Source organism: Colletotrichum karsti (assembly GCF_011947395.1).
Source record: "Colletotrichum karsti strain CkLH20 chromosome Unknown Scaffold37, whole genome shotgun sequence".
Lineage (NCBI taxonomy): Eukaryota > Fungi > Ascomycota > Sordariomycetes > Glomerellales > Glomerellaceae > Colletotrichum > Colletotrichum karsti.
The window spans coordinates 439,578-462,421 of record NW_024065937.1 but is presented as its reverse complement, the minus strand read 5'-3'; the positions used below and the strand labels follow the sequence as shown (position 1 = coordinate 462,421).

The 22,844-nt window shown below is 54.5% G+C and overlaps 11 protein-coding genes across 11 annotated transcripts; 6 read left to right on the top strand and 5 right to left on the bottom strand.

Annotated features, from left to right (window-relative positions):
• Positions 1 to 1,036: 1,036 nt before the first annotated feature.
• CkaCkLH20_10068 (uncharacterized protein) lies at positions 1,037 to 2,236 on the bottom strand (the record flags this gene model as incomplete). Its single annotated transcript, XM_038892783.1, has 4 exons — positions 1,037 to 1,528; positions 1,583 to 1,950; positions 2,012 to 2,110; positions 2,170 to 2,236. 4 exons carry the CDS (start codon positions 2,234 to 2,236, stop codon positions 1,037 to 1,039), a joined length of 1,026 nt encoding a protein of 341 aa, XP_038742032.1.
• An 818-nt stretch (positions 2,237 to 3,054) lies between these two features.
• On the top strand, positions 3,055 to 4,402 carry CkaCkLH20_10067 (uncharacterized protein; the record flags this gene model as incomplete). Its single annotated transcript, XM_038892782.1, has 2 exons — positions 3,055 to 3,697; positions 3,750 to 4,402. 2 exons carry the CDS (start codon positions 3,055 to 3,057, stop codon positions 4,400 to 4,402), a joined length of 1,296 nt encoding a protein of 431 aa, XP_038742031.1.
• Positions 4,403 to 5,590: 1,188 nt separating this feature from the next.
• Positions 5,591 to 6,306, top strand: CkaCkLH20_10066 (uncharacterized protein; the record flags this gene model as incomplete). The annotated part of the gene is made up of 3 exons (XM_038892781.1): positions 5,591 to 5,692; positions 5,743 to 6,166; positions 6,245 to 6,306. 3 exons carry the CDS (start codon positions 5,591 to 5,593, stop codon positions 6,304 to 6,306), a joined length of 588 nt encoding a protein of 195 aa, XP_038742030.1.
• A 2,198-nt stretch (positions 6,307 to 8,504) lies between these two features.
• Positions 8,505 to 9,803, top strand: CkaCkLH20_10065 (uncharacterized protein; the record flags this gene model as incomplete). The annotated part of the gene is made up of 1 exon (XM_038892780.1): positions 8,505 to 9,803. One exon carries the CDS (start codon positions 8,505 to 8,507, stop codon positions 9,801 to 9,803), a length of 1,299 nt encoding a protein of 432 aa, XP_038742029.1.
• Positions 9,804 to 10,282: 479 nt separating this feature from the next.
• On the bottom strand, positions 10,283 to 10,921 carry CkaCkLH20_10064 (uncharacterized protein; the record flags this gene model as incomplete). Its single annotated transcript, XM_038892779.1, has 3 exons — positions 10,283 to 10,461; positions 10,521 to 10,589; positions 10,642 to 10,921. 3 exons carry the CDS (start codon positions 10,919 to 10,921, stop codon positions 10,283 to 10,285), a joined length of 528 nt encoding a protein of 175 aa, XP_038742028.1.
• Positions 10,922 to 11,618: 697 nt separating this feature from the next.
• On the bottom strand, positions 11,619 to 12,995 carry CkaCkLH20_10063 (uncharacterized protein; the record flags this gene model as incomplete). The annotated part of the gene is made up of 4 exons (XM_038892778.1): positions 11,619 to 12,276; positions 12,335 to 12,476; positions 12,533 to 12,816; positions 12,871 to 12,995. The coding sequence occupies 4 exons, from the start codon at positions 12,993 to 12,995 to the stop codon at positions 11,619 to 11,621; spliced, it is 1,209 nt and encodes a 402-aa protein (XP_038742027.1).
• A 782-nt stretch (positions 12,996 to 13,777) lies between these two features.
• On the top strand, positions 13,778 to 14,986 carry CkaCkLH20_10062 (arsenate reductase; the record flags this gene model as incomplete). Its single annotated transcript, XM_038892777.1, has 2 exons — positions 13,778 to 14,323; positions 14,378 to 14,986. 2 exons carry the CDS (start codon positions 13,778 to 13,780, stop codon positions 14,984 to 14,986), a joined length of 1,155 nt encoding a protein of 384 aa, XP_038742026.1.
• Positions 14,987 to 15,226: 240 nt separating this feature from the next.
• CkaCkLH20_10061 (uncharacterized protein) lies at positions 15,227 to 16,738 on the bottom strand (the record flags this gene model as incomplete). Its single annotated transcript, XM_038892776.1, has 2 exons — positions 15,227 to 16,563; positions 16,630 to 16,738. The coding sequence occupies 2 exons, from the start codon at positions 16,736 to 16,738 to the stop codon at positions 15,227 to 15,229; spliced, it is 1,446 nt and encodes a 481-aa protein (XP_038742025.1).
• Positions 16,739 to 17,015: 277 nt separating this feature from the next.
• On the top strand, positions 17,016 to 17,532 carry CkaCkLH20_10060 (LSM domain-containing protein; the record flags this gene model as incomplete). Its single annotated transcript, XM_038892775.1, has 4 exons — positions 17,016 to 17,099; positions 17,202 to 17,273; positions 17,329 to 17,403; positions 17,458 to 17,532. The coding sequence occupies 4 exons, from the start codon at positions 17,016 to 17,018 to the stop codon at positions 17,530 to 17,532; spliced, it is 306 nt and encodes a 101-aa protein (XP_038742024.1).
• A 224-nt stretch (positions 17,533 to 17,756) lies between these two features.
• CkaCkLH20_10059 (arsenate reductase) lies at positions 17,757 to 18,332 on the bottom strand (the record flags this gene model as incomplete). Its single annotated transcript, XM_038892774.1, has 2 exons — positions 17,757 to 17,938; positions 18,035 to 18,332. The coding sequence occupies 2 exons, from the start codon at positions 18,330 to 18,332 to the stop codon at positions 17,757 to 17,759; spliced, it is 480 nt and encodes a 159-aa protein (XP_038742023.1).
• A 1,978-nt stretch (positions 18,333 to 20,310) lies between these two features.
• On the top strand, positions 20,311 to 22,454 carry CkaCkLH20_10058 (l-amino acid oxidase; the record flags this gene model as incomplete). Its single annotated transcript, XM_038892773.1, has 3 exons — positions 20,311 to 20,677; positions 20,728 to 22,226; positions 22,287 to 22,454. The coding sequence occupies 3 exons, from the start codon at positions 20,311 to 20,313 to the stop codon at positions 22,452 to 22,454; spliced, it is 2,034 nt and encodes a 677-aa protein (XP_038742022.1).
• Between the last annotated feature and the right edge of the window lie 390 nt (positions 22,455 to 22,844).

Sequence of the window (22,844 nt, the reverse complement as noted above, 5' to 3'; positions counted from 1 at the left end):
TATACAGGACCTCGATGCTGAAAGAGAAGTCCAGTCTCAACAAGGCCTAACTGTTGAGGTTGGCAACTCTTCGATAATGGCATCTTTCAAGAATCGGAATAGCGAACGACATGGTTGAAGGTCGAACTACCCCAAACCCAACCCCATTTGGAGAAACTGAACGATCTGGGCGCCAACCCACGGCAAAAGTCGCTGCGGGGAATATGCATTCTTGTGGCATCGAAAGTGGAGATGTCGCATTTAGCCGTGAACCGACCATTTCCACGTTGAATTTGCCTGATAAATCTGGGACCACGATATCTCGCCCTTCCAATTATCCGGTGAGTCGTGACGCATAGACCCAGCACAGCAGAGATGAAATCATGCTGGCAATGGAAGTGCAAAACATCTTGCTGGAAATTCCACGCTCCGTATTTATTCGAGGTGTCGACGCCATGGCCAATTTGACGTGGATATCAAGCCCAATCACATCGATATGGTGTCCTGAGATCCTCAGGGAAACGCATGTCATGAGACGAATCGCGTTGCCAGTCGCAAGCACACATATGCGAGTCCTCAGTTGATATTTCACCCAGCCCTCGGTCGTCATAGCTCAACACGTAGAGAGCCTGACGATCGCGGCTTTACGGATTGAGATTGACCAGGAGCGCCTTCGAGACATCGAGACAGGGGAGCGGGATAACAGCTTTATCAAAGAGGCTGCCAAAGATCGAAATCTGCAAGTGCATCTCCAACTCATCAGTAGTGAAGACTCGCTCACAAGGCGATGGTATCATTTGGAGCGCCGAATCTGCGATTTTGCTCAGCGTCACAGCCTGCGATGAGAACAATGACGGAGTTTTCAGTGCATTCCTTACAGTTATATACATCCTAAACCCATCTACGCCTTTAAAACTCCGCCCAAATGGAGTGCCGCCTTGGCCCCGAGTTTGAAATTTTGCGCCATTCACGTGGGCATTCGAAAGGAGATTGAAATCTGGCGATAGCACTTCAAATATTCCCGACGTCCGACGTTCGACTTGCGCAAAGCCACCGATCATGATGTAACCGCGGTCCAGGCGTACTTCGGGAGCTGTGCCATGCGTTCCTCCGGACTGACTTCCGTGTCTGCGTAAACCATCCTGACGTTCTTCTCCTTGTCCTTCTTCGACTTCTTGTCGCCGGCAGCCTCCTCTTCGTCCTCGGGCTTCTTCGGGGCCTTGATGCCCGACTCAGCCCTGCGGATGAGCTCGTCAATCTCGTCTCCATGTTGCGCAGCACCAGTAACCAGCTCGTCGACAGTCTGACCGGGGTATTGGGGCGGAGCGCCGGCGCCGTTCCAAAACTGGCCGCCGTACTGGGGCGGCCGTTGAGGAAGGCCAGGCGTCGCTTGTAGGCCACTGGTCGGTCTTGCCGGGAGAGATGAAGGAGAGAAGCCATTGTAGTTGCCCGGCGGGAACTGGGTAGCACCAGGCGCACCTCCAGATGGGTATGGCTGATCGGGAGCGGCACCGTATGGCGCTTGAGGCGGTGGGTATGGGGAGTTGTTCTGGGGTATAGATGTTAGATAGGAACGCTTCTCGTGACGAAACAAAATACGTACGAATGCACCAGGACTTGCGCTTGCAGGCGCGCCGTTGGCGGGACTGCCGCTGGTTCCTGCGGCCTTCTGAGCGGCCAATTTCGTCCTGTGTTCGGCAAGACGCGCCTTCAGCTCCTCCGGGGTCTCCACCTTGAGCTTCTTTCTCGGTTGCTTGGACTGGCCTGGCAGCGGGTTACCGGTGGCAATACGGCGGTCCTCCTGTGCTTGGTAGAAGTTCTGGATGATGCGATTTCTGTGCTGGTCCAGGATGTCTTGTGGGATACCCTCCATGCCGAAGATCTCGACATCCAGGCCTTGTCGATTCGGCAGCGCATTCTCGACTTGAGTGAGCGTCTCCTTGTGTACTTGATTCAAATGGACGGAGAGACCTGAAGGAGCAAGCGCGTTAGCTAAGGAGACGACGATGGCGATGGCGCGCATAAAGTATACCTCCAGCAGTGTTTAAACGACGGCCGCATCTGTCGCACTTGAAATGCTTGGCCTTCTGATGAGAAATCAGGAGCTTCAAATCCTCGAAGTCACGCTCGCCTAGTAGAAGTCAGCAGGCGCATCCAAAAAAAAGATGCGGGGAGCAAGAGATGGTATACAGTAGTAGCACCACGGGCGAGAGAGGACGTCCTCGACATCGGGGTGACCGCGCTTCTTCTTGCCCATCGCGACGACGGTTCACAATCGGATCGGGAGGAGGCAGTCGAGAGGATTTCGTGGTTGATTTCGCGCGACTAGATGACACGAAACGATGAGGTTGTTGAGTTCGCTAGGACGATCTGTAAGGCTGGCGCGGCGGAAGGGATTTGACGCGAGAGCTGTCGTCCAGCAATCCGCTGAACCTTCGCAACCTGGAAGCACTGAGCAATTGACCGCTAGCCCGATTAGGATTAGCCGACTGCGAGGCCGGTCTGTGGCTGAGAGAGGCTGGCAGAAGTGGCTGGTGCTTAGTCATCGAGACGGCAAGTGTCAATTCCCATTCGCACTGTCGGTTCTCACGGCCTTCTTTTCGGACTTAACCCATCAGCCCCGCCGCTCCACTCGCCTCTTCTGGACGGGAACACTACACTGTGAAGCCAAGCGAAGCGGGATGTCCTTAACTTCCATGCAGGACATCAAGACCGGTGCCCAGATGCCCAGCTCACCAGATGTTTCCCTCTTGGCTTTGATGATCGTATTGCATTCACTATCATAGATATCGTTTGGTGTCATTTGAAGCCGTCAAATCTTACCGTCTCATCTTCCCGCTTGCGAGAAATTCGACCTGTTTGTGCCTCTCCTTAAGGACGTCGATTTGCATACCTATTTCCTCCGAGAATCATTTCCCATGAGTACTCACTGAATCGCCAGCTCAGTTCTCACTGGCTCTGCAGCTTAGTGCTGCATGCCGCTCGCCCGCGGCTCAAACAACATCATCGAGCGGCCACTGAACTCCTTTACCGCGACTGATAAGACTCGTATCGGACAACTTGTCGCCAGAAAAGATGTTTCAAACGCTCCCAGATGAGCTTTGGGTCTCCATTCTATCCCACCTGCCCGACTTCAACACCCTGAAGAATGCAGCACTCACCTCTTCAACATGGCTCCGCTGCGCCCCCTCCGCATGCCGCCAGGTCACTCTGAACGAAATAGGACCAAGTATTCTTCCAGAGGCTGTCATGGCCCTCGAGTCATCTAGATTTGACAGCAAGGACTTGAATCTTGTCGTGAAATACAGCGATAAGTATCTCAAGAGACGGCCCGTCATCCCTCCGACGATCAGCCTCGCAGACGGTGCCGCTTTATCGGAGTTACACAAGTGCGGCCGGCATCTGGCAAGCAAATACCAAGACTTCGCACTACATCGCCTCACGAGAGAGCAGTGCAGTCTAGCCAACGACCGTCGCGACTGGCCGCAGCCACCTTCACCAGCGGACGAACCCACGGCGGCAGAGACGGCTCGTTTCCAACGAGCTTTGTACCGCTTCGAGGTCTACCGTAACTTATTTAAGGACCCAGAGGTTGTGATATTCAACCTAGACGTCGTCAATTTCCAGAGGATTCACTTTTTCGACTTCCTCACTCCCTGGGAGATGGAACAGCTGGTCGCGGTGAGGGATTATCTCGCAGCTGCTGTCATTGGTCCTCGTGAGTGACATGTATCATCCTATGTTGGTTACCAGTGCTAACACCAGCTCAGCACTACATACGCTCGTGGAGTTGAGAAAACTTCAAGCGTTATCAAAGCACCATTGCGGCCCCGTAAACGGACAGGTGGTGTACTGGACCGATCCCATCCTCCCCCCTCATTTGGAGCGCGGCGACTGCCACATCAGGCAAAACCAAGCCCGCCTCCTATGCTTTGGGATCAAGTTTCTCTACAAAGTCTCCATCACACCCACCACTCAGTTTTACCAACTGCTTCTCACTCTTCCGCAACAACCACGCTACGATAGCTACAACCGCGTCGGCGAGATTTACGTCTGGTTCTCCGACGCCGTCGACAAGTGCAACGAATTGAGTAATTCCGAAACCCCACGAGACAGTCCCGTGAGTGCATGGTCGCCGGAGGACTACAAACAACGTGTAGGGCAGTCGATGGTCACCGAAGACATGGACAAGGGGCCGGAAGAAGCTTGGTACTGGGCGTATCAGTCGTTCCTGGGATTCCAGAATAACGACCCGCGGATGACCAACTGCCGTCTGTTTGGACTCTTTTTCTGGGATTCGCAGCGTCTGGAGAAGATAAACTTCTTTACGCGGGTGGACTTCTGGTGGTGGAGATGGGAGGGTGGTCGCCAACCGGATTTTGACTGGGATATCGGGGCCATGAACTTTCGCCGATTCTCATAAGATAGAGCCTGACCGGTGGGTGTGGCGGGCAAGAGGAAGGAAGGCCAGCTGATATGTCGGGATTGGAGGGGTCACATGACTTGCGACTGTGCCTCATGGAAACTACAGCACGACCACAAAAGGACTCCCCAAGAGAAATAGGACATTGATAAAGACCAATGAAGTATGGATCAATCCCATGTAGGAAGCGAACTCGACAGTCCTTGACCAGTCAATGACAGACCCCATAAGTCTGTATGCCCTAGGTAAGATGCTGCACCTGACTGGAAGCCAAGAAGGAGATTCTAGACATTGGGAGAGACAGCAAGCTACTTTGTGATCCCAAAGCTTCAAAAGCCAGAGTGAATGACCTCTTGAACGTCTTCGACGATGACAAAGAGCAGAAAAGTATCGTCATTGCTCCCACTGGGCGTCTCCGACCCAAGCACCTCCAGACAGCACCGATGGCTTCCAGCAACCTCCAGACAACTTCCTCCAACACCGTGAGTCATTGCACCCATCCAGTGCTTCCAGGAGTTCAGAATGGCAACAACATCCAACTTGGATACGATGAGGAAGAGGAACAGCCCGGTGCAGGCCCGGGTGCCGAATCGGGGGAGGTTGTGCTAGACGGGGGGTGAGGGTAATTCTGCGAGCTGATTGGCCAACATGGAGGAGAGAGTACCCCAGGGACACTCACCACATAAAACCCCCGGACATCCCACCACCCTCCATTCCTCAACCTCTCCTCCTTCCTCTGGATTCTTCACTTTTATCAGAGAACTTTCTCCTGGGTCTCGAAAATCCCTTGGGCCATCACCTTGCATCTCATATCAACTTCTGAAGCCAATCAATCCTCCTCAGATATCTCCCAGAGCACATACTGCCCCCTCCCAGAGCCCTCTCGCCTCACACAGACACTTCCACCACCTCGACCTCAACGACTCTCAACGACTCCGTCGATTGTTCGTCAGACCCATTCGGTAAGTTTCAATTCATCATGGCAAACATTGCTGTCCATCCCCCAGATGATACTCATCACTGGTCAGGACCAAGCAATCATGGCCTTCATGCCTCTTGCCTTTGAAACTCGCTCCAATGCCACCAGGGCATCCTACACCAGATCACCAATGAGCCCAGCAAGCCCGATGGATCATTGCATGCCGTCATCTCGAGGGAACACTTCCCCTCACCACTTCAGCACAGGACATGCTATCCGGAGCCCACATGATCGCCTTTCGCCCGTTCCGCATCAACAAGTCTCACCGCGAGGATTTCCCCGAGAGGCCTACCCAGCCAATACCCTCCCGGGTCACATGACTGAAGAACCCTTCCACAACAGGACCTCGAGGCCTCATCAGCGCTCGCGGAAGTCGAAAGCGAGCTCGCACCGGCGTCGTCGCAGCCCAGACTCCAGCCTTCTCGCCGTCGGATCATGGAGCAACCAAAGCCACCGTGACGACGGCAATCAGGCCAGAACTGGGCGCTTCGACATGTTTGCTCCCGTCAATGATGAAATCGCCGCTAAGAGCCTGCCGATGGATTCAGCTTCGGGCATGATGGACGACTTCGTCCTCTTCCCTGACGACACTGCAGAGGATGCTCTTGTGCCGTATGAAGAGGCATTGCCACCGTGCGCGCCCTGTATCTCACGTCTTCGCACTCCAGACCTTGCCCCGATGTCAACGGATGTGCAGTTCTTTCCCTGTCTCGGTGACGAGAGGGAAGAAGACCGAATCAACGAGGCCTGGTATCTCGCCGGACGAGAAAAGATGGATTCTCAACGTCAGTACCATTTCTCGACTCACGATCTTGGTCGAGGGTGTGCTCATAAGAATATTTCAAGGCTGACATCTGCTGTAGTCAACGATGCCTTGGCTTACATGGCAGGCACAGAAGGTCGGAGGAGGAGGCTCGGAAACTGAGTGATGCATTATGCGGAGATGACGATGGTTGATGATTCTTGGTGGTTTCCCTCCATCTTTGATGAAAAGGTAGTTCTTCAGAAGGATTGGCGGGTATGAAGAGTTCTGCGCCCAATCTGGACATGGTATTGGTTTGGAGTTTGGCGTTGGGCACGACGAAGCTGTTGAAAGTCTTCCGAGAGCGATTGGCCGAATACTAGGGTATCAATGAATCAAGTGTGTTTCTTACCACAAAAGTGATGATATTCTCAGCTTGTTCGTGATAAGATCGAATGCGCCCGAAAAGACTGGTGATGATTCCTTGAGAACATCGTCAACGACTTACAGATGTCCCAGAGTCCTGGAAGACTGAATGGAACCCTAGGGGTCCTACGAGGTGTTGAATAGAATGAGGATGATGGAATGCGTTAACAACTGTTGAAATCGTCATCTGCATTAGGTGAGGGAGAATGCATCGTAGGACTGATGGGAGGGGTCCGCCCCGAGGTCCTAGGCGGACCTGAGGAAAAGAAGGAAGTGACGTTGGAAGAGGAAAGAGGTGAGGATGCGGGTGGGGGGAGAGACCCTGAAGACTGATGATGGTCCGTGCACGGGTTCCTTCCTCTCACCGAAGGCAGATTTATTGACCGAGAATCTTTCACCGAGATTCACCGAGGTCGCCTTACCGAAAGTCACCAAAAACCAGAACCCATCAATTGCACGTTGATGTTGCATACCTTCCATCGCCAAAATTGTCGCAGATCCTAGCAGTGACGAATAAAATTTACCCATTCATTGCTATATAACAGCTCCCTCATTGTTCTTGCCATCTTGGGTGATGTTGTGGCTGTCCTCTTCGTCTTTAGCGTCCTCGTCATCCGTCGTCGTTCTATTCAGCGTCATTATTCCTATCTTCACGCATACAAACTTTGAGATATAGAAAGTATATTAGATTTACTCAGTTTATGGCGCTTAGGAACAGGAATTCGAGTGGAATCGATGTGGTGAGACACACTCGCTCGTCGTACCTTGCTGTTCCAACAGATGCAAAAAGCTAATAGCAAAGAGCAGATTAATCACCTACCTTGTTACCTACCTAGCTAGCTTCCGCATTCAAATGGAAGCGAAAACCAAACAGTCAATTTTATTTGCAGGTAGGAAATATGGTTTTAGCTGGCCGTGGAAGGACCAAAGCGCAGACCGTCACTGCCACAATGAGGCCTCAAGCTGCGTCTGGAACTGGAATTGAGGCCAAACCAGCGACCTCCACCGTCAGCACCAGCGATCCGCCGTCCGACTCACACGGCAACAACAGAAACCTTCGCATAGCGGCCTCAACAGCTTCGACATTTATTTAAGACCGCAGTCATTCTTGTGTGATTCATTTAGTTCCCATCACTTCTCTGCTATCACCCGACATCAAACACTTTCCAAAACCTCGAGACGAACTCAGATTGGGAACGACGTCGTTGATGCGAAGCGAAGACTAGCGTCCATTACTATCCTTCTCGATTTCGATCCTTTTATCGTCCCCCGGAAAATCGCGGTCGTCCTTCTCGTCGTTGGCACCTTCTTCGAGGTCATCTCTCCTCTCCAGCCCCCCCTCCTTCTCGCCATCGTCGTCGCCAGACTATATAATGGCGAATCACCTCAAGAAACGCCTCCTGCAGGATATCGCCGAGCTACAAAGAGAGCCATACCCTCGTATTACTTTACATACGAGAGATGACCAGCTCGACGAGGCTTGCCTCGTTATATTGCCGGAAGGATGGATGCCGATTCATATGACGATTATCTTCGGAAGTCGCTACCCACTCGTAGCTCCCCAAATCAGAATGGACACGAGAATGCATCATCCAAACGTCTTCAGCTCCTATATCTGCGCATCGATCCTCAACACTTCCGAGGGATATACCCCTGCGTATACACTCAAGGGGATCGCCATTCAGATGCTTAGCTTCTTCAACAGCGAAGCTATTGAGCAAATACACGACGACTCGCGATACAGTCTTAAACAATATCGACAATACAGTCTAAAAATGCAACAAACTTTCGTCTGTAGGCATTGCGACTTCGATGGAGCCAAAACCAAGGCGGATATTAGAAGAATACGCCGACACGCCTTGAAAGCAGTGCCGTTAGGCCCACAGACTTCGCCAGAAGGTTGCCAGTGGCGAAAGCAACAGTGTGCTCTTACGTCGCTTCCCGACGAACTCCTCATGGCCACGCTCGAAGACCTCGAGTTTGAGGATCTCATCGCCTTCTCCCATGCCTGGCCGAGGGTCGCCAATATCGTCGCCAGTTACGACCTGATCCGGTTGCGAGAGCTGCAATGCTTCTTCTCCAAAACCACCTTCCGGAACACGAAGCTCGGCGTCGGAGTCGACGTGTCCAGCCTAGGGAAAAGATCCATCGAATCCGAATTCGATCTAATATCCCAGGAGGCTTTCAGAGATCTGGCTATACGGAACTCCGTCCACAACATCAGCTTCAAGCACTGGCTGCCACTGCCTTTGTCCCGACGTCATTGGAAGTCTGTGGAGGGGGATGTGGCTCCAGTATTGACGACGCTATCTACGGAAGCCGGCTTACTGAGCAAGTCTCCCATTGAGGTTCTTGCCGCCTTTATGAACGATATCGTTGTGCGCCTCAACATGATTGAAGCACATCCTTCCAGGAAGACGCAATACCACGCAGGGCAGAAGAGCACCTTGCGCCACGCATCGGAAAAGGCGATAGAGTCGTACTTTCACCTGTTTCATCTAATTCTTTGTCTAGCGACTGAGAACGAAGAGCTAGTCAGTGCTGCCAACTCGAAGATAACTGGATTTATGAATGGGCAAACGTCCAAGGTCGCCTGCCCAAATCTCGGCCATCTACTGGTGTACCTGCTCATCAGCGACATCCCAATAACGGACATGGTGCGAAAGACCATCATTACTGAAGCAATTACGCGCAACGTCGTCTGGATGCTAGACAAGCGGGGTGCCAACATGCCGGAACTGAGCTACCTGGAGCCGGATAAGGTGTCGCATTACCGCCTGCGGAAGACCTTCGAGGCCAGTCGCACTTCCTACCGCCTGCTGATGTTCTCCGAGCTTTTTCGTCGCATCGCGCGACCCACGAATGGCAGGAGTCTTGTGAAACTTCGGGATGAACTATTCGACCGTCACGGCGCGCCACCCGCCGGCGCTGCCCTCCATCTGTCGACTGAAGTCCGCCGTCTTCACGACATAGACAACTTTTGGGATTTTTTCGTCGAAATGGGCATAGAACAGAAGCCGGGCATCGAATGGTTTACCGCCCATCTGCGGGATTGTATCAACAACAGTATGGCCAAGGGGTATTCGATATGGGGCTTATCTGAATACACGGCGCTGGCACTCCGATGCCAACTAGAGCCCACAGTTGGTTTATACGCCAACTTATACCCAGGATATGCCCCTAGACATTGGGAACTTCAACAGGCCACATTCTTTCCGAATAAGAAGCGTTCGCAGAAACGATCAAGGAGATAAACCCGAATAATCCGACGACGGCGGACGACAGCAAGAAGGACAGCAAGGACGAAGACAGCAAGGACAGAGACAGCAGGGACAGTGACGATACTAGGAACAAGAACCAAATACATTAAGTGATAGGCACATTAACCATCATATATTTGAATTATACCACATGACTGCTGCGCTACTTGTAATATCAACTCACGTGTCGACCAGATGGAGCCAACTCGTGTCTTCGATCGTCTCCCGCCACCTCCGCAGGCCTATCCATCCCATCCATCTCAAACACACCCTGTCCACCGATCTCCTGAGCGCCTTTGTCCTTCTCATATATAACCTCCCTCTGAACACCGACCAAACTCCTCCTTCGCCGCCGGTAAAACAACACAACAACACCCAGCGCTAAAACACCAACAACCAGCCCGACACCCAGCGCAATGCCCACGATAGCCCCAACACTCGGCCCAGAAGACGTAATGGAATCATCAGGGCTATCAGTCGACGTCTGCAGCGACGCCGTCTGCGGCGCCGTAACCGTATTCCCATCCACACTCGTCGAATCCACCGATGTCGACGTCGAGCTCGACGTAGCCGCCAACACCTGATTCAAGGCGTTCCCAACCGTGGCCGCGGGGAGCTTGAAGACCGCCGCGGACGTGCTGCAGCACCGCGTCTTTTCCGAGTCCGATTCGCAGCAGTAGTTCGCTTCCGTCCCGTACCCCCGCTGGTCACCGCACTCCCAGACCTGCACGCCGCTGCTGCGGAAGTCGTATGCCGAGGAGTTGTTTGGAGAGTCCTGATCTAGATGTCCCGATTAGCTACGACAAATTTCCAGGGCAAGCGAGCTGCTCACTTAGTAGACATTGCCTCGGACACACCCCGCTCGTCCATTGAGCGTCCGTACAGGTCCCGCGCGCATAGCTGACGCCGGAATTCTCGGTGGTGTCGTCCAGCATGCAGAGGCCGTTGGACAAGCAGGCCTTGGCCGAGCCGCAGCACATGCTCACCGGCGCTGAGATGTTGCAGGGCACATCGGGGCTTTGCCTCCCGTTGGGATAGTAGCAAAGCTGCTGTGCTGTTGAAATCTGCATCAAGCAGAGCGCAGAAGTGAAGAGGAAGATGCGACAGAGCATTTCGATAATGATGTCCGTTGTGTGTTATGCTGAGCGATTCGGAACAGCAAAGAAACAGCAGGCCTCGTGTCCCAAATCAGCCATGAATGTCGACAAGGAGATAATGAGACGAAAAAGACGGTAAAAATCCCGAATGGACACGCAAAATGATAATGACGATTGGGTTTTCTATCGAAGAGGTCCGGCCGCTTCGCCATCATTAAGGATGTGGAGGCTGATACTCTAGTGGGACGTTAGCCTGCACTCGGTGACCATCTGGGGTCCTTCAACCTCGCTGATCAATTGCCTTTGCCATTGCGGCAATCACGTAGCGCTAATTTGCGCCAGTGACATATTCAGCGTTGCAAGTCAATGCGAACTGTCAAGGAACTTTGATGGTGGCCACGAGCGAGGGACCGCACACCTGAGCACGATAGCATGATTGAGAGTGGTATTTGAACCCCTTTCCCGGTCTCAGCCGGCTGCTGAGCTCCTCTATGGTATCTCGATAATGAACAAAAGTAAACGCTCGTTCCACTGTATGGAATGCCCGTCCGCGATCTAGGGGGTCTCCGCTAGACTTCCAACTCCAACGCGAATCATAGTTGGTGGTGGTATCATGCCACATGTCAACCCAAACGAGACCCAAGGTAAATGCTCACCGCTGTCCCAAACGCCGCCAATATGCAATGAGTAAGAATGTCTTCGTTCAAAAGGTCTAGCTCCGCGCGGGGGCTTGTTGCTTCATCTGTATTCTCCTGAGCACCATGAAGGTCGACCTGGGCTCAAACATCTCCGTCTTGGGATTCCAGTGACCCCAGACGTCAACGACAACGTAGCCCCTCGGCAGCTCAATTTCGACGAACCCCGACACGAGGATACAACCTCGCGGAGGGTATGCTCGGGTGGGTTTCCAGGACTGAGCCAGTTTCCTGCGGAATTCCCTGGCAGGACCGTCCGTAATCTGCTTCATGCCTTCAATATGGGAGATGGCTGTATCCCTGACGAAATTGGTTCTGCCACCGCTCTCAGGTTCTTCTGGCTGCCGAGAGTCAGAAGTCTTGCTGACATTATGGGAGGCGTTCTCCGCCGGGGTACCATCTGTCGTTTGTCGGTTGGTGGAGGGGAGAGGTCGTTCGGTCTTGGCGCGTTGCATGTTGCCACCGTTTGGTGGCGGGAATGGCTGGGCGGGTTTGCTCGGTTCGAAGCCGAGGGCTCGGGTTATGTCCATGAAGTGCTGCTTCATAAGTGCCGACGTGAATGCCCAGGTTGAAACAGTCATGGCCTCTGGCCAGAGAATCTTGTTCAACCTGTTAACGGTCAAGGAGTCAACTGGCTGGGTTGACCAATACAGTCCGTCATCTTCCATCAACAGACTGCGAAGGGTCAGCGGCTACGTGGGATAGAACTGGGGGCGAGTTGATCGGTACATACCCGGAAGAATAGTAGACCGGAGGTGGACGATAGGGAAAATCAATATCGAGCCAGTATCTCCGCAGGTTCACCACATTACCGCATCGCGCGATGATGGTGGGGTGTCTCTCGACAGCGCTCCTCACCCAGTTCGCCAGGTCACCTGCGCATCGAAGTCAGCAAGGTAGTCTATCCCGAACGGTGCGTGGCCATCCTTACCACGTATATGGTTTTGAAGCTCCTTGTTCTTGCTAATCTTGACGTATTGTTGCCACTCCGGATCGGAGCCCTTGTATGGCGGCTGGCTGACTTGCTTTGTCGTGAATGGGAATGGTATGAACCAAGGTTCCGTCTCTTCCTCCATCTCCTCGTCAAGTGCTTTCTTTTCGGCCGCGGAAAGACTCTCGTATTCGCGGTCTACATGTCGGAAGAATGGATTTAGGACGGTCGACCAGTACACGTGCAAGCACATAAGCGAGATGCCAGTGCCGATGAGGATTGACCTAATGAGAAGTCAGTCGTGATCGCCTGACAATGATAACCTCGACTCTTCTTACCTGGGCCTGAACCTTGCCTTTGAGATCTTGACCCTCTGTATAGTGATGGTTTCCCGGCCTGAGACCTTCGGAGTGAGCGCCCGAGTAGCGGCGGCGCTCGCGCGTGGTCGGAACAGGCGCCACATCGTGGACGTAGAGGGGCACGCCGGGCGACGGCGGCCGTGAGTTATTCGTTGGCAGGAGTGATTCGCTCTCGTAGGGCGATGGACCGATTGTAACCTCGAAAATGGTGGACGGAAGTGCGTTCGTCACGTCTGATGACTGATGCGAATCGACGACGGTGGCAGCCGAAGGAGGGACGGACGGAAGCAAGTGACCATGTGCAGAGGCAGCAAGATGAAAGAAAGCCCGTAAATAGTGCAGAAACAAAACCCGCCTATGATAAAAGCCGGGACTCGGATGCCGATTCTACAGATGTTGGTGCGAACAGTAGCAAACTTACAGCAGCGACTTTCAACATCCGTGTGTGGATTCGTCTGCTGAATGCGCGGCGGCGGCTGCGCGACTGTTCCGCTCAGGATCGAAGTTCTGGGCGAATGTTGGCGCACAGTGTTTGCCATGTCTGTCATCTAACCCCACCACCTATTTGGTTGTGCAGAGGCGGGCCCGAGGACAGTGTGAGAGATGACCGTATCGCACATGCCCGGAGCCCGACGGACCTGGGACGGGACCCATCATCGGATGAATAGTTTGGCCGAGAGAACGATCGCCCCACTAAAACGGGACACGGTGGGCAGGAACCAATGGGTCCTGCCTGGGTCCTGGGACGTGCTCTGCGGCAGCTCGACTTACGTGCCGACTCGACGCAGCTTTGGAGATAGCAGCATCACGCCGCATCAAGCTCGCCCCCCTTCGAAATACCATCGCCGCAATCCATCCTCGAGCTTCGCCCCTGAAATCAGACATCATGAAGCTCTCCGTGGGGCTTGCGACTGCCCTGGCCGGCGTCGCTACCGCGCTATCCTCCGACCAACCCGCTGACGTATACGTTCTGCAATCGACGCAGTCCTCCAACTCCGATATCCCATCATTACCACGACAGATTGCCCGCCTCGTCCTCCTCCAGCGCCTTTCTCCCGAGGGCCAGCACGGCACCTGGGACCTCCCCGAGTCCATTTCGAGCGAGAAGGCTGTCAGCTACCTGAACGAGTTCGGCATGGCGCCGCAGGGTCTCTTCAGCAACGCCGCCTCTACAAACCCGTCACAGCTCGTCGTCATGCTCGAGGGCATCACAGGCGATGACGCCAAGACACTTCAGAAGTCCTTCGGCGCAAGCCCCAGCTTCAAGGTTGGAGATGCCCCCTCCGCCGCGGCCAACAGCTTGTTGCTGGCCAACGACTTCCAAAACATTGGCGTCACCAACAAGGGCTGCCGGTTTGACAAGGCCATCAACCCCTTTGCGGAGGAGTGCTGGAGTGGCAAGTCTTCCGTTGCCAGATACGACATGAAGAAGGTACGGTTAATGCTGCGTCAATGCCCATTCTCCAAACATGCTAATGCCCCCTAGGACGACTCCATCATCGCTTCCATCGCCGAGAACGCTTCCCTCCTTCGCCAGCTCGCCCAGAACGGCGAGATGGAAACCACCTTCGTCGTTATGCCCGAATCGTCTCGTAACTCCCAGGTCCGCCACTGGTCGTCCAAGCCCGAGGAGCTTCGCCGCCGCCAGGTGGAGGAGGTCATGAAGACCGAGTCCGACAAGACCACCACCTCCAAGCCCGCACCCACCAGCCCTGCCGAGTCCTCTACTCCTTTCCCCGGCCCCATCAAGCGCGGCAGCATCCCCGCATGCTTCTCTTCAGAGGAGGCTTGCGACAAGGACACGAGGAGCTGCTCCGGACACGGCAAGTGCGTTAACAAGTACCAGAAGGCCGATGGCCAGTCCACCGGTACCTGCTTTGCCTGCACCTGCTTGAAGTCCAACAACACCGGCAGCGTCACCTACTGGGCCGGCCCTGCTTGCAGCAAGATTGATGTCAGCGTCCCCTTCTGGCTCTTTGTCGGTTTCGGTATCGCGTTGATCGGTACCCTCTACTTCGCCATCTCCCTCCTCTTCAACGTCGGCGAGGAGCAGCTCCCTGGCGTCATTGGTGCTGGTGTCTCAAAGTCGAAGTAAAACCATCGAAGATGATTGTGCATTAGTCAGGGGAAGTAAGCAGAGGCTCGGAATGGATGTTGTGGCTGTGATTATAATTGGCAAGTGGTAGTTTGTACCATAGGTGTATTCTCATGCGGCGTTGGCATTGGCAGGACTTTCTCTCTGTTCATGGAGAGGTTATTTCTTAGACAACCGAAGAATTGAAGCAATGTTTCCATGGATTAGTCTATTTTGGGTATCATTAAGTACGTAAAGGCTTTAGCCCAGGTCCTCAGGATCGGGGCGCTCGTTTGGTGTTGCTCCGAGGCTTTCCAGACCCCTTTCGACCTTGAGCTCGCTTGCGCCGGCATTCGTGATCTGCCTAGCCGGCGACTGCGCAGCGGATTCCGCAGCCGACGAAGTGCCCACTGCGCTCGTGTACTTCTGTCCAGCTTCGTTGAGCAGCTGTTGTACTTCGTCCTTTCTCGTCGAAATGCCCTCCTTCTCCCGTCTCAGTTCCTCCACCCGCTTCTGCTTGTCCGCGAGCTCCCTTTCCATCGCCTGCATCGTCATCTGCAGCTTGGACAAACATTCTGTCAGGCTCGGCAGTGGTGTGATTTTGGGCGGGACCTGCAAAAGCTGCTCGGCCGGGTTATGCTGTGGCTTCTCCAGTCCATCCATGCCAGACCGCGTCTGCGCCGCCTCGAACGCAGCGCGCCGTTCTGCTTCGGACGCATCCGACTCATCGCCCGAGTCGCCCTCGGCCATCTTGATCTGCTCAGCCATCTCGCGCCGGCGACGGAGCTTCTCCTCGTTCACCGCCTTCCTGCCCAGCGAAAGGCCACCATCTTCGACAAAATCGTCGAAACCCTCGCCCAGATCTTCATCCTCACGAACTAGTCGTGTGTCGTCCTTCTTTTTGCGCAGCGATGCCCCACCATTGTCATCATCGAAGGATATGAAGTCGTCGGCTTGCTCTTCCTGCGCCAACCTCGCCCTCCGTTGTTTCCTCTCCTGAATTTCCGCCTCGGTCAAGATGTTCGTCTGCTGCGGCCGCGAGCTCAACTCGTCCGAGTTGACAATCATGGCGCCCTCCAGCTCAGAGGGGTCCAGGTCCATTCCATCCTCTTCCTGCATGCGCTGAGAAGCGAGGTGCTGGGGTGTATTCGGCGTCGAGTTCTGGAGTTCGTCAAGGTACTCCTTGCTGTACTTCGGTCGATCCTCGTCCTCGTCGCGGAATGATCGCATCGGAAGACGGTTCTTGAGCGCGCTGTTCTCGAGAGCCTGGTGACCCAGCGTCGTCGATTTTTTAGGCGTGGTGTACCCCGTCTTTGCACCATCATCGCCATCGTCGTCCCCCTTATTGCCGCCGAAGGATAGTCTCGAGGACGATTGTCGCTTCTTTTGCTTCAGGGAACCCGATCGGCTGACTGTCGGACGGACCACAACAGGGCCGTCGTCTTCCTCCTCGTCTTGCGCTGGGGCCTTGGCTTTGACGGAATCGTTGACAGCAGCGCCGCCATTGGAGTCGTCGACCTCGTTGAAGTTGATGCTCTTGCGCAATCCAGACTGGCGAAAAGGTTTTCTTGTGAATTTTACTGATATCGGCGCACCCTCTGCCATCCCGTCAGCCTTGCGAACGGCATCAGCGCATAGTCTCTGGTCTAGGATTGCGGACTTACCATCCTTCACGGGCTCTTGGCCTGTCGGCGAAGACTTTGACGCATCGTCCTCGTCGTCATCGTGGACTTTGATGACGCGCGCCTTTCGTTTGGGCGTGAATGAACTCATATTGGCCAAACTCTCTTGTTTGTCGGCCAATTTGTTAATGTTAAGCTCCTAAATTCCAAGGTTGCTTGCTTCAGCAGGCACCTTGGTGACACCCGATAAGCTTTCTTATCGCGGCAGCACGTGACCCCACCCAAATTTCTGATAACGAACAGGCAGGCTCCCCTCGGCCAGGCTGCGAGCCCAGAGAGCTCCGTCGCGTCGCAAAGCCATTTCGCGCCTTCATTGATTTCGCCAACCACCACGAACCCCCGTACACACGACCGACAGACAGGACAAGATGGCGCCCGCACAGCCCGAGTTGAAGAAGGTACGGAGACCCATTTTCCTGACGGACATTCCCGAGTCGCCAGACTTGTATGATGTACTATGATACTACTGTAGTGCCATCAAGCACAGCTATGGCACTCCTCTATCAGCGCATTCCCCTCTATTCTGAGATCAAGAAGGCTAACAGCTATTCCAGTACCTCGACAAGAGGCTTTTCGTCCAACTGAACGGCAGCCGCAAGGTTATTGGTGTCCTCCGTGGTTACGATGTATGCTTTCCCATCCCACCGCTTGTCCCTGACCCGAGCTAATCCTGCTGTCTAGGTCTTCCTGAACATTGTCCTGGACGAGGCGGTCGAGGAGAAGGAGGGCGGCGAGAAGGTCCGGTTAGGCATGGTTGTACGTATTCGACTCTCTCATCTCGCTGTCTGGCTCAGCGCTAACATCGACTAGGTCATCCGCGGCAACTCGGTCGTCATGTTGGAGGCCCTCGAGAGAATTGGCGGCGACGAGCGCCACCAGCGGTAAACCTTTCTTACCAGACGGTCGACTTCCAGAAGATGCTTTGCATGGGTTTACATTTCGGCGTTATGATGGCACAAAAGAATGCATTTGGTTCAAGACAAGGGGCGGGGATGAAATATGGCTAGATACCAGCAAATGTCACCTTCATACCGACCACTGCGTCACCGGCTGCGATACGCCGCAACTGGACGCACCTCGGAGAGATCTCGGAAAGCCCCGCAGACGCCTTATTTCGCGACCTCCGTCCAGGCCTGCTCGTCGTACCAGTCCATCATACGGCCGCCGTACTTGCGCACCCAGCCCTTGATGCCGCCCTTGAGGATGACAGCCTGCACGGCGGTCTCGCCGATTTCATCGAAATAGTCTTGCAGCCAGTTGGCAGAGCGTGGGCCGCGGCCGTTACTGCTACCTGTTTGACGACTTCAGCAGGGGAAGAGTCCTATTCCGGGAAAGCGGGTGTGTATGTGTGTGTGTGGACAGATGATTAGAGCGGGCGACTACTCACCGCAATAAAATATAACACGCTTGACACCAGCCTGCTTACACAACTGATGGATGACGGGTCTCGTCTGGTACAGAGTCTGGGCGGGGAAGTTGATCGACGTCGATATGGTACCGCCCTCCCAATCATTCCTTCGCACGTCTACTAGGAGGAACTCACGGGAGCTATCACTGCCAGCTGCAGCTTGGGCCTCCAGCAGCTTCATCACCTCATCGGCCTCGATTTCCAGAGACTTGGCCTTGGGGGCGGGAAACGCTGCCCACCAAGGCGGGGTTTCAGTTGCAGCCGCGGGTTCTGCCATTGCGTGATCGATCCGCCTCGCTGGGACGTAATTCTGCTCAGCTGTTGCAGCTGTTCCTGACCCGAATCCCAATATCACCGGGGGGTTGCGTTTAGCTGCGATCTTGCGGGCGCACAGTTGCGGGCGTAAGTTACCCCAGAATCTGCACGAGAGACGGGAGTTGAAGGGACTGGAATGGAACAGCAAAGTGTTTGAGTTGGTTGCAGAGCAGAGCCGCAAACCCGAGCGAGGCCAAGCTCAATCTCCAAATCTCTCGGCACTCTACAACTGTGGAGATTACCGCACGGAGACATTTGTCATTCCGGGCGCCTAATTGGCTGTCAATGATGCCATCACGCCAAAGGACGCTTCTTGCAACTTGAACCCTTGCTGCTGTCACACTTGACGCGCTTTAAAGACATTCAGACTCCCGAAACTCTGTAAAACACCAACTTCAATTCCATCTGTGTCGGTTTTCCAACATCACAACCTCTTCAAGTGAAGACCGTTTGTCCTACTTCTTGGACCTTCCAACCAGTTTCTGGCCCCGCCCACATGCCGAGACTAATTGACGCATCTCTTATCTTTTCCCAGCCAACTCGATCGTTTATCTCAACCAATAACATGAACGGTGGAGACCGGCACTCCAGTCTTCTCTTTTATTGCCTGCCCGCGAGTGCGTGCGGCATTTGTCCTTATCTTTCTCATCGCCAAAAGCTTCCGTTAGGGGTTTTCTTTTCTCTTTCGCTCAGGGCTACGTTCCATTCTCTGATTAAATATTGACAACCGGCCCGGTTGAGGTCTAGATGGAGTCATCTACCAACACGCACTCACCTTGAGAGCTAGCCGTTACCGGAGTGGAATACGCAAGCCGCGGGAAGTTGGACCTGGTGTTCGGAGATGTCATGGTTCTGCTCTCGTCGTCTCGGTGTCGTCCTATCGGGTGTATAGCACAGTTCGGACTGCTATCTATCCGCAGGCTGTCTTGTGTCTCTGGGAAGGATTACGCCAAGGGCATCGATCTGCAAGTTGAGCACTTCAAGTGATCCTGGTGATGCTTTGTTACACCGTCACACAGCTCCTTATGGCCATTGGTTCCAATAAGCCGTAAACATATGGCATACTGCCCAATGCTGACCGCCAGCTCGCTCACTGCAGAACCTATCCGAGTCCTATCCGCCGTTCATCGGTGCCGGTCGCTTACATACTCTTTGCCTTATCTCTATATCTCGGAGGGAGCCGGCGAACCACAATAGCATCCCCAATGTCTCCATCTCGACCCGCCTCGTTCATCCCAAGGGAGCGCAAGGGCGCAAACGACATTGATAACTGTTGCCAGGAAACAACTTCCCCAGTCCATGCCCACGATCCATCTTTGTTTCCCCCACTGCGGGATCCGAAGGCCAAGAAGACGGGGACGGATGGGATATCGCCCCGCCACGGGGGTCATCGGCAACGACATCCTCGTCCCTATCTTCCCGTCTTATGCTACCTCCACTGATAAGACCAACACCCAATGACTCGGGCCCTCGCGACCGTTGATGCTCTATGCAACGTCAGTCTGCATGTCAACCACATGGGAACGCATGGGAGTCGCCCTCTACGAGTTCAAAATGGCATTTCGCACCTTCTTCTTCAGGCAAGGTTGACTTTCCGGGAAACTCTCCGATGGGAGCACTTCGGCTCTTACAAACGACCCTTGACGTTGCCGTTTGCTGTCGAAGTCTAGAGTCCGACACCGCCAGACACAATTCCGAATTCATGACCAATATTGTGTTGTTCATGGATTAGATGATGCCGGCACGGCTCTCGTAGCAGCTCGGGCGAGTCCTAGGTCGGGCTGAGAAAGCCATAGACCGGTCCCGGCCCGGGCATCTCAACTACACCTCAGCCGAATCTATAAAGACTGGCGGGCGCATCACCATGATGGCAAGACCTAGAGAATCATCCTCACGCCAATCTCATCTGGACAATCTCTGACCAGCCCTTCTCTTTCGCAATGGCTAGGTGGCTCCTCTCTTTCGTCGCTGGAAGCGCCCTCGCGGCTGCTTCTGGCCTTCCCCTGAAGCTCGAGACTCGCAGCGCAGTTACTTCCCGCGTGTCCAACATCCACCTGACGATCGAAGAGCCCGTCGATGGTTCCGTCACCTTCACCTACGGATCCTGCCGCGGCGTCTCCCTCGACGATGCGCACCACACCATCGTCAAGTCCGAGATCCGCGATTCCCAGCGTCTTGTCTGGGTTCTCCCCGAGGACGCCCACTCCGACGGCTGCATCTCCGCATGGAGTGTCTCTGGCTCTTTGGTCGGCCGCAGTGAGCCCCAGACCCTCCACCACAGCTGGAAGCGTCGGGCTGAGAAGAGATGTAAGCCACCCCCCCTTGGTCTAAGATGTTCACGAGCTAACTCGACGCAGCCATCCACATGAGCAACGAGACCGGCTTCGACACGCTCGGAGCCTGGTTTGAGGGTGTCAACATCCTCAAGGACAAGGAGCCCGCCGCTGTCGACGTCGATGCTGCCAAGTCCAAGCAGGTCGCCATTGTCGGCGCCGGCATGGCAGGTCTCATGAGCTACCTCGTTCTCTCCCAGGCCGGCATGACCAACATCAGCATCATCGAGGCTGGCCAGCGTCTCGGTGGTCGCGTGCACACCGAGTACCTCAGCGGCGGTCCTTTCGACTACTCCTACCAGGAGATGGGTCCCATGCGTTTCCCTGAGCACTACGTCGACCCCAAGTCCAACACCACCTACAACATCTCGGACCACCAGCTCGTCTTCCAGCTCGCCGCCGAGATGAACGAGCTCAACAACCACGACAAGAACCTCAGCGTCGATTTCATCAACTGGGTCCAGACCAACAGCAACGGTCTGTCCTACAAGAACGGCATCAAGCTCCCCAACGGCTTGCCCCCTACCCTCGCCCAGATCGCCGCCAACTCTTCGCTGGCTGTCAGCAAGGTCTACGACGATGGCACCAACGCTCTCTCCGCCGAGGTCGACAAGTACCTGCCTGGTTCTGACTTTTCCGTCGCCATGGCGAAGAACATGTACAAGGCCCACGGCGATTGGGTCCGCAACGGTCTCAACGGCCTCGGCGGCGACTCCTGGTCCGAGTATGCCTTCATGGTGAACTACCTGAAGGGCTCCCTCAACTCCACCGACGCTCTCGGCATGTACTCTGCTACCTCTTTCTGGGACACTCTCTACGAGGGCATGTACTTCGAGGCCGCGACCTACAAGACCATTGACGGTGGTCTCAGCCGTCTCCCCCTTTCCTTCCACCCCCTCGTTGACGACGTCACCACCATGAACCGCAAGATCGAGCGCGTCCAATTCGACTCCGAGAACTCCAAGGTCAACCTGCAGTGGCGCAACAACTTCACCGAGCAGACCTTCCAGAACTCTTCCTACGACTACGCCCTCATGGCCGTCCCCTTCTCCATCATCAAGAGGTGGCGCATGCCCTCTCTGCCCCTGACTATCTCCAACGCCATCCAGGAGCTCAACTACGGCAGTGCCTGCAAGGTTGCTCTCGAGTTCTCCGAGCGCTTCTGGGAGCACTACGAAAACCCCATCGTCGGCGGCTGCAGCACGACCTCTGACATCCCCGGCATTGGCTCCACCTGCTACCCTTCCTACAACATCAACGGCACCGGCAAGGCGACCATGCTCGCGTCCTACATCTCTGGCGACTGGGGTCACCGCTTGGCTTCCCTCCCCGAGGCGGAGCACGTGCAGTTCGTCCTCGACGCCATGGTTGAGATCCACGGCGAGAACACCCGTGAGCTGTACACCGGCAAGTACAACCGCCGCTGCTGGGTCCTTGACCCTCTCCAGAGCGGTAGCTGGGCTAGCCCTCTTGCTGGCCAGCACCAGCTTTACATCCCCGAGTACTTCAAGACCTATGACAACGTGAGTGCATCCTTCTCCGGCGATGTTTAGGTGCTTCTGAATTGACTAATCATGGCATAGATGATCTTCATTGGCGAGCACACCTCCTACACGCACGCCTGGATCTCCTCCGCTCTCGAGTCCGGCATTCGCGGCTCAGTGCAGCTGCTCCTCGAGCTCGGTCTCGTTGATGAGGCCAAGGCTGCCGTCAACAAGTGGATGGCTAGATGGATCGATATTGTAAGTTAAACACCCATTGACACGCCGCACTGCGCCGTAACTAATCTTGACTTCAGTGATCTGATTAATGAGAGGCTGTTTCCATTCTGGAAGACGAGTGGCGTGGATAATGAAGAGTGTACATAACATGAATGGGCGACAAACTCCGGAACATGACCGGAGGATGGCAAGAGATGGTTAATTACATAGTGTGACGAACTTACGAATGAAAGTACAAATGCCTACATAACCAGTCCCAACAAAACTTATTGCATCCTACAACAACCATGTCCAACCTGCACGTCCGCCTTGGCAAGTTCTATTAAACAGTTTACGATGCGCGCATTCCCCATCAAACAAGAGACGACAATCCACATGGCCATGCACTTCGATCCTCCGGCCCCCAAACTTCTGCATGCC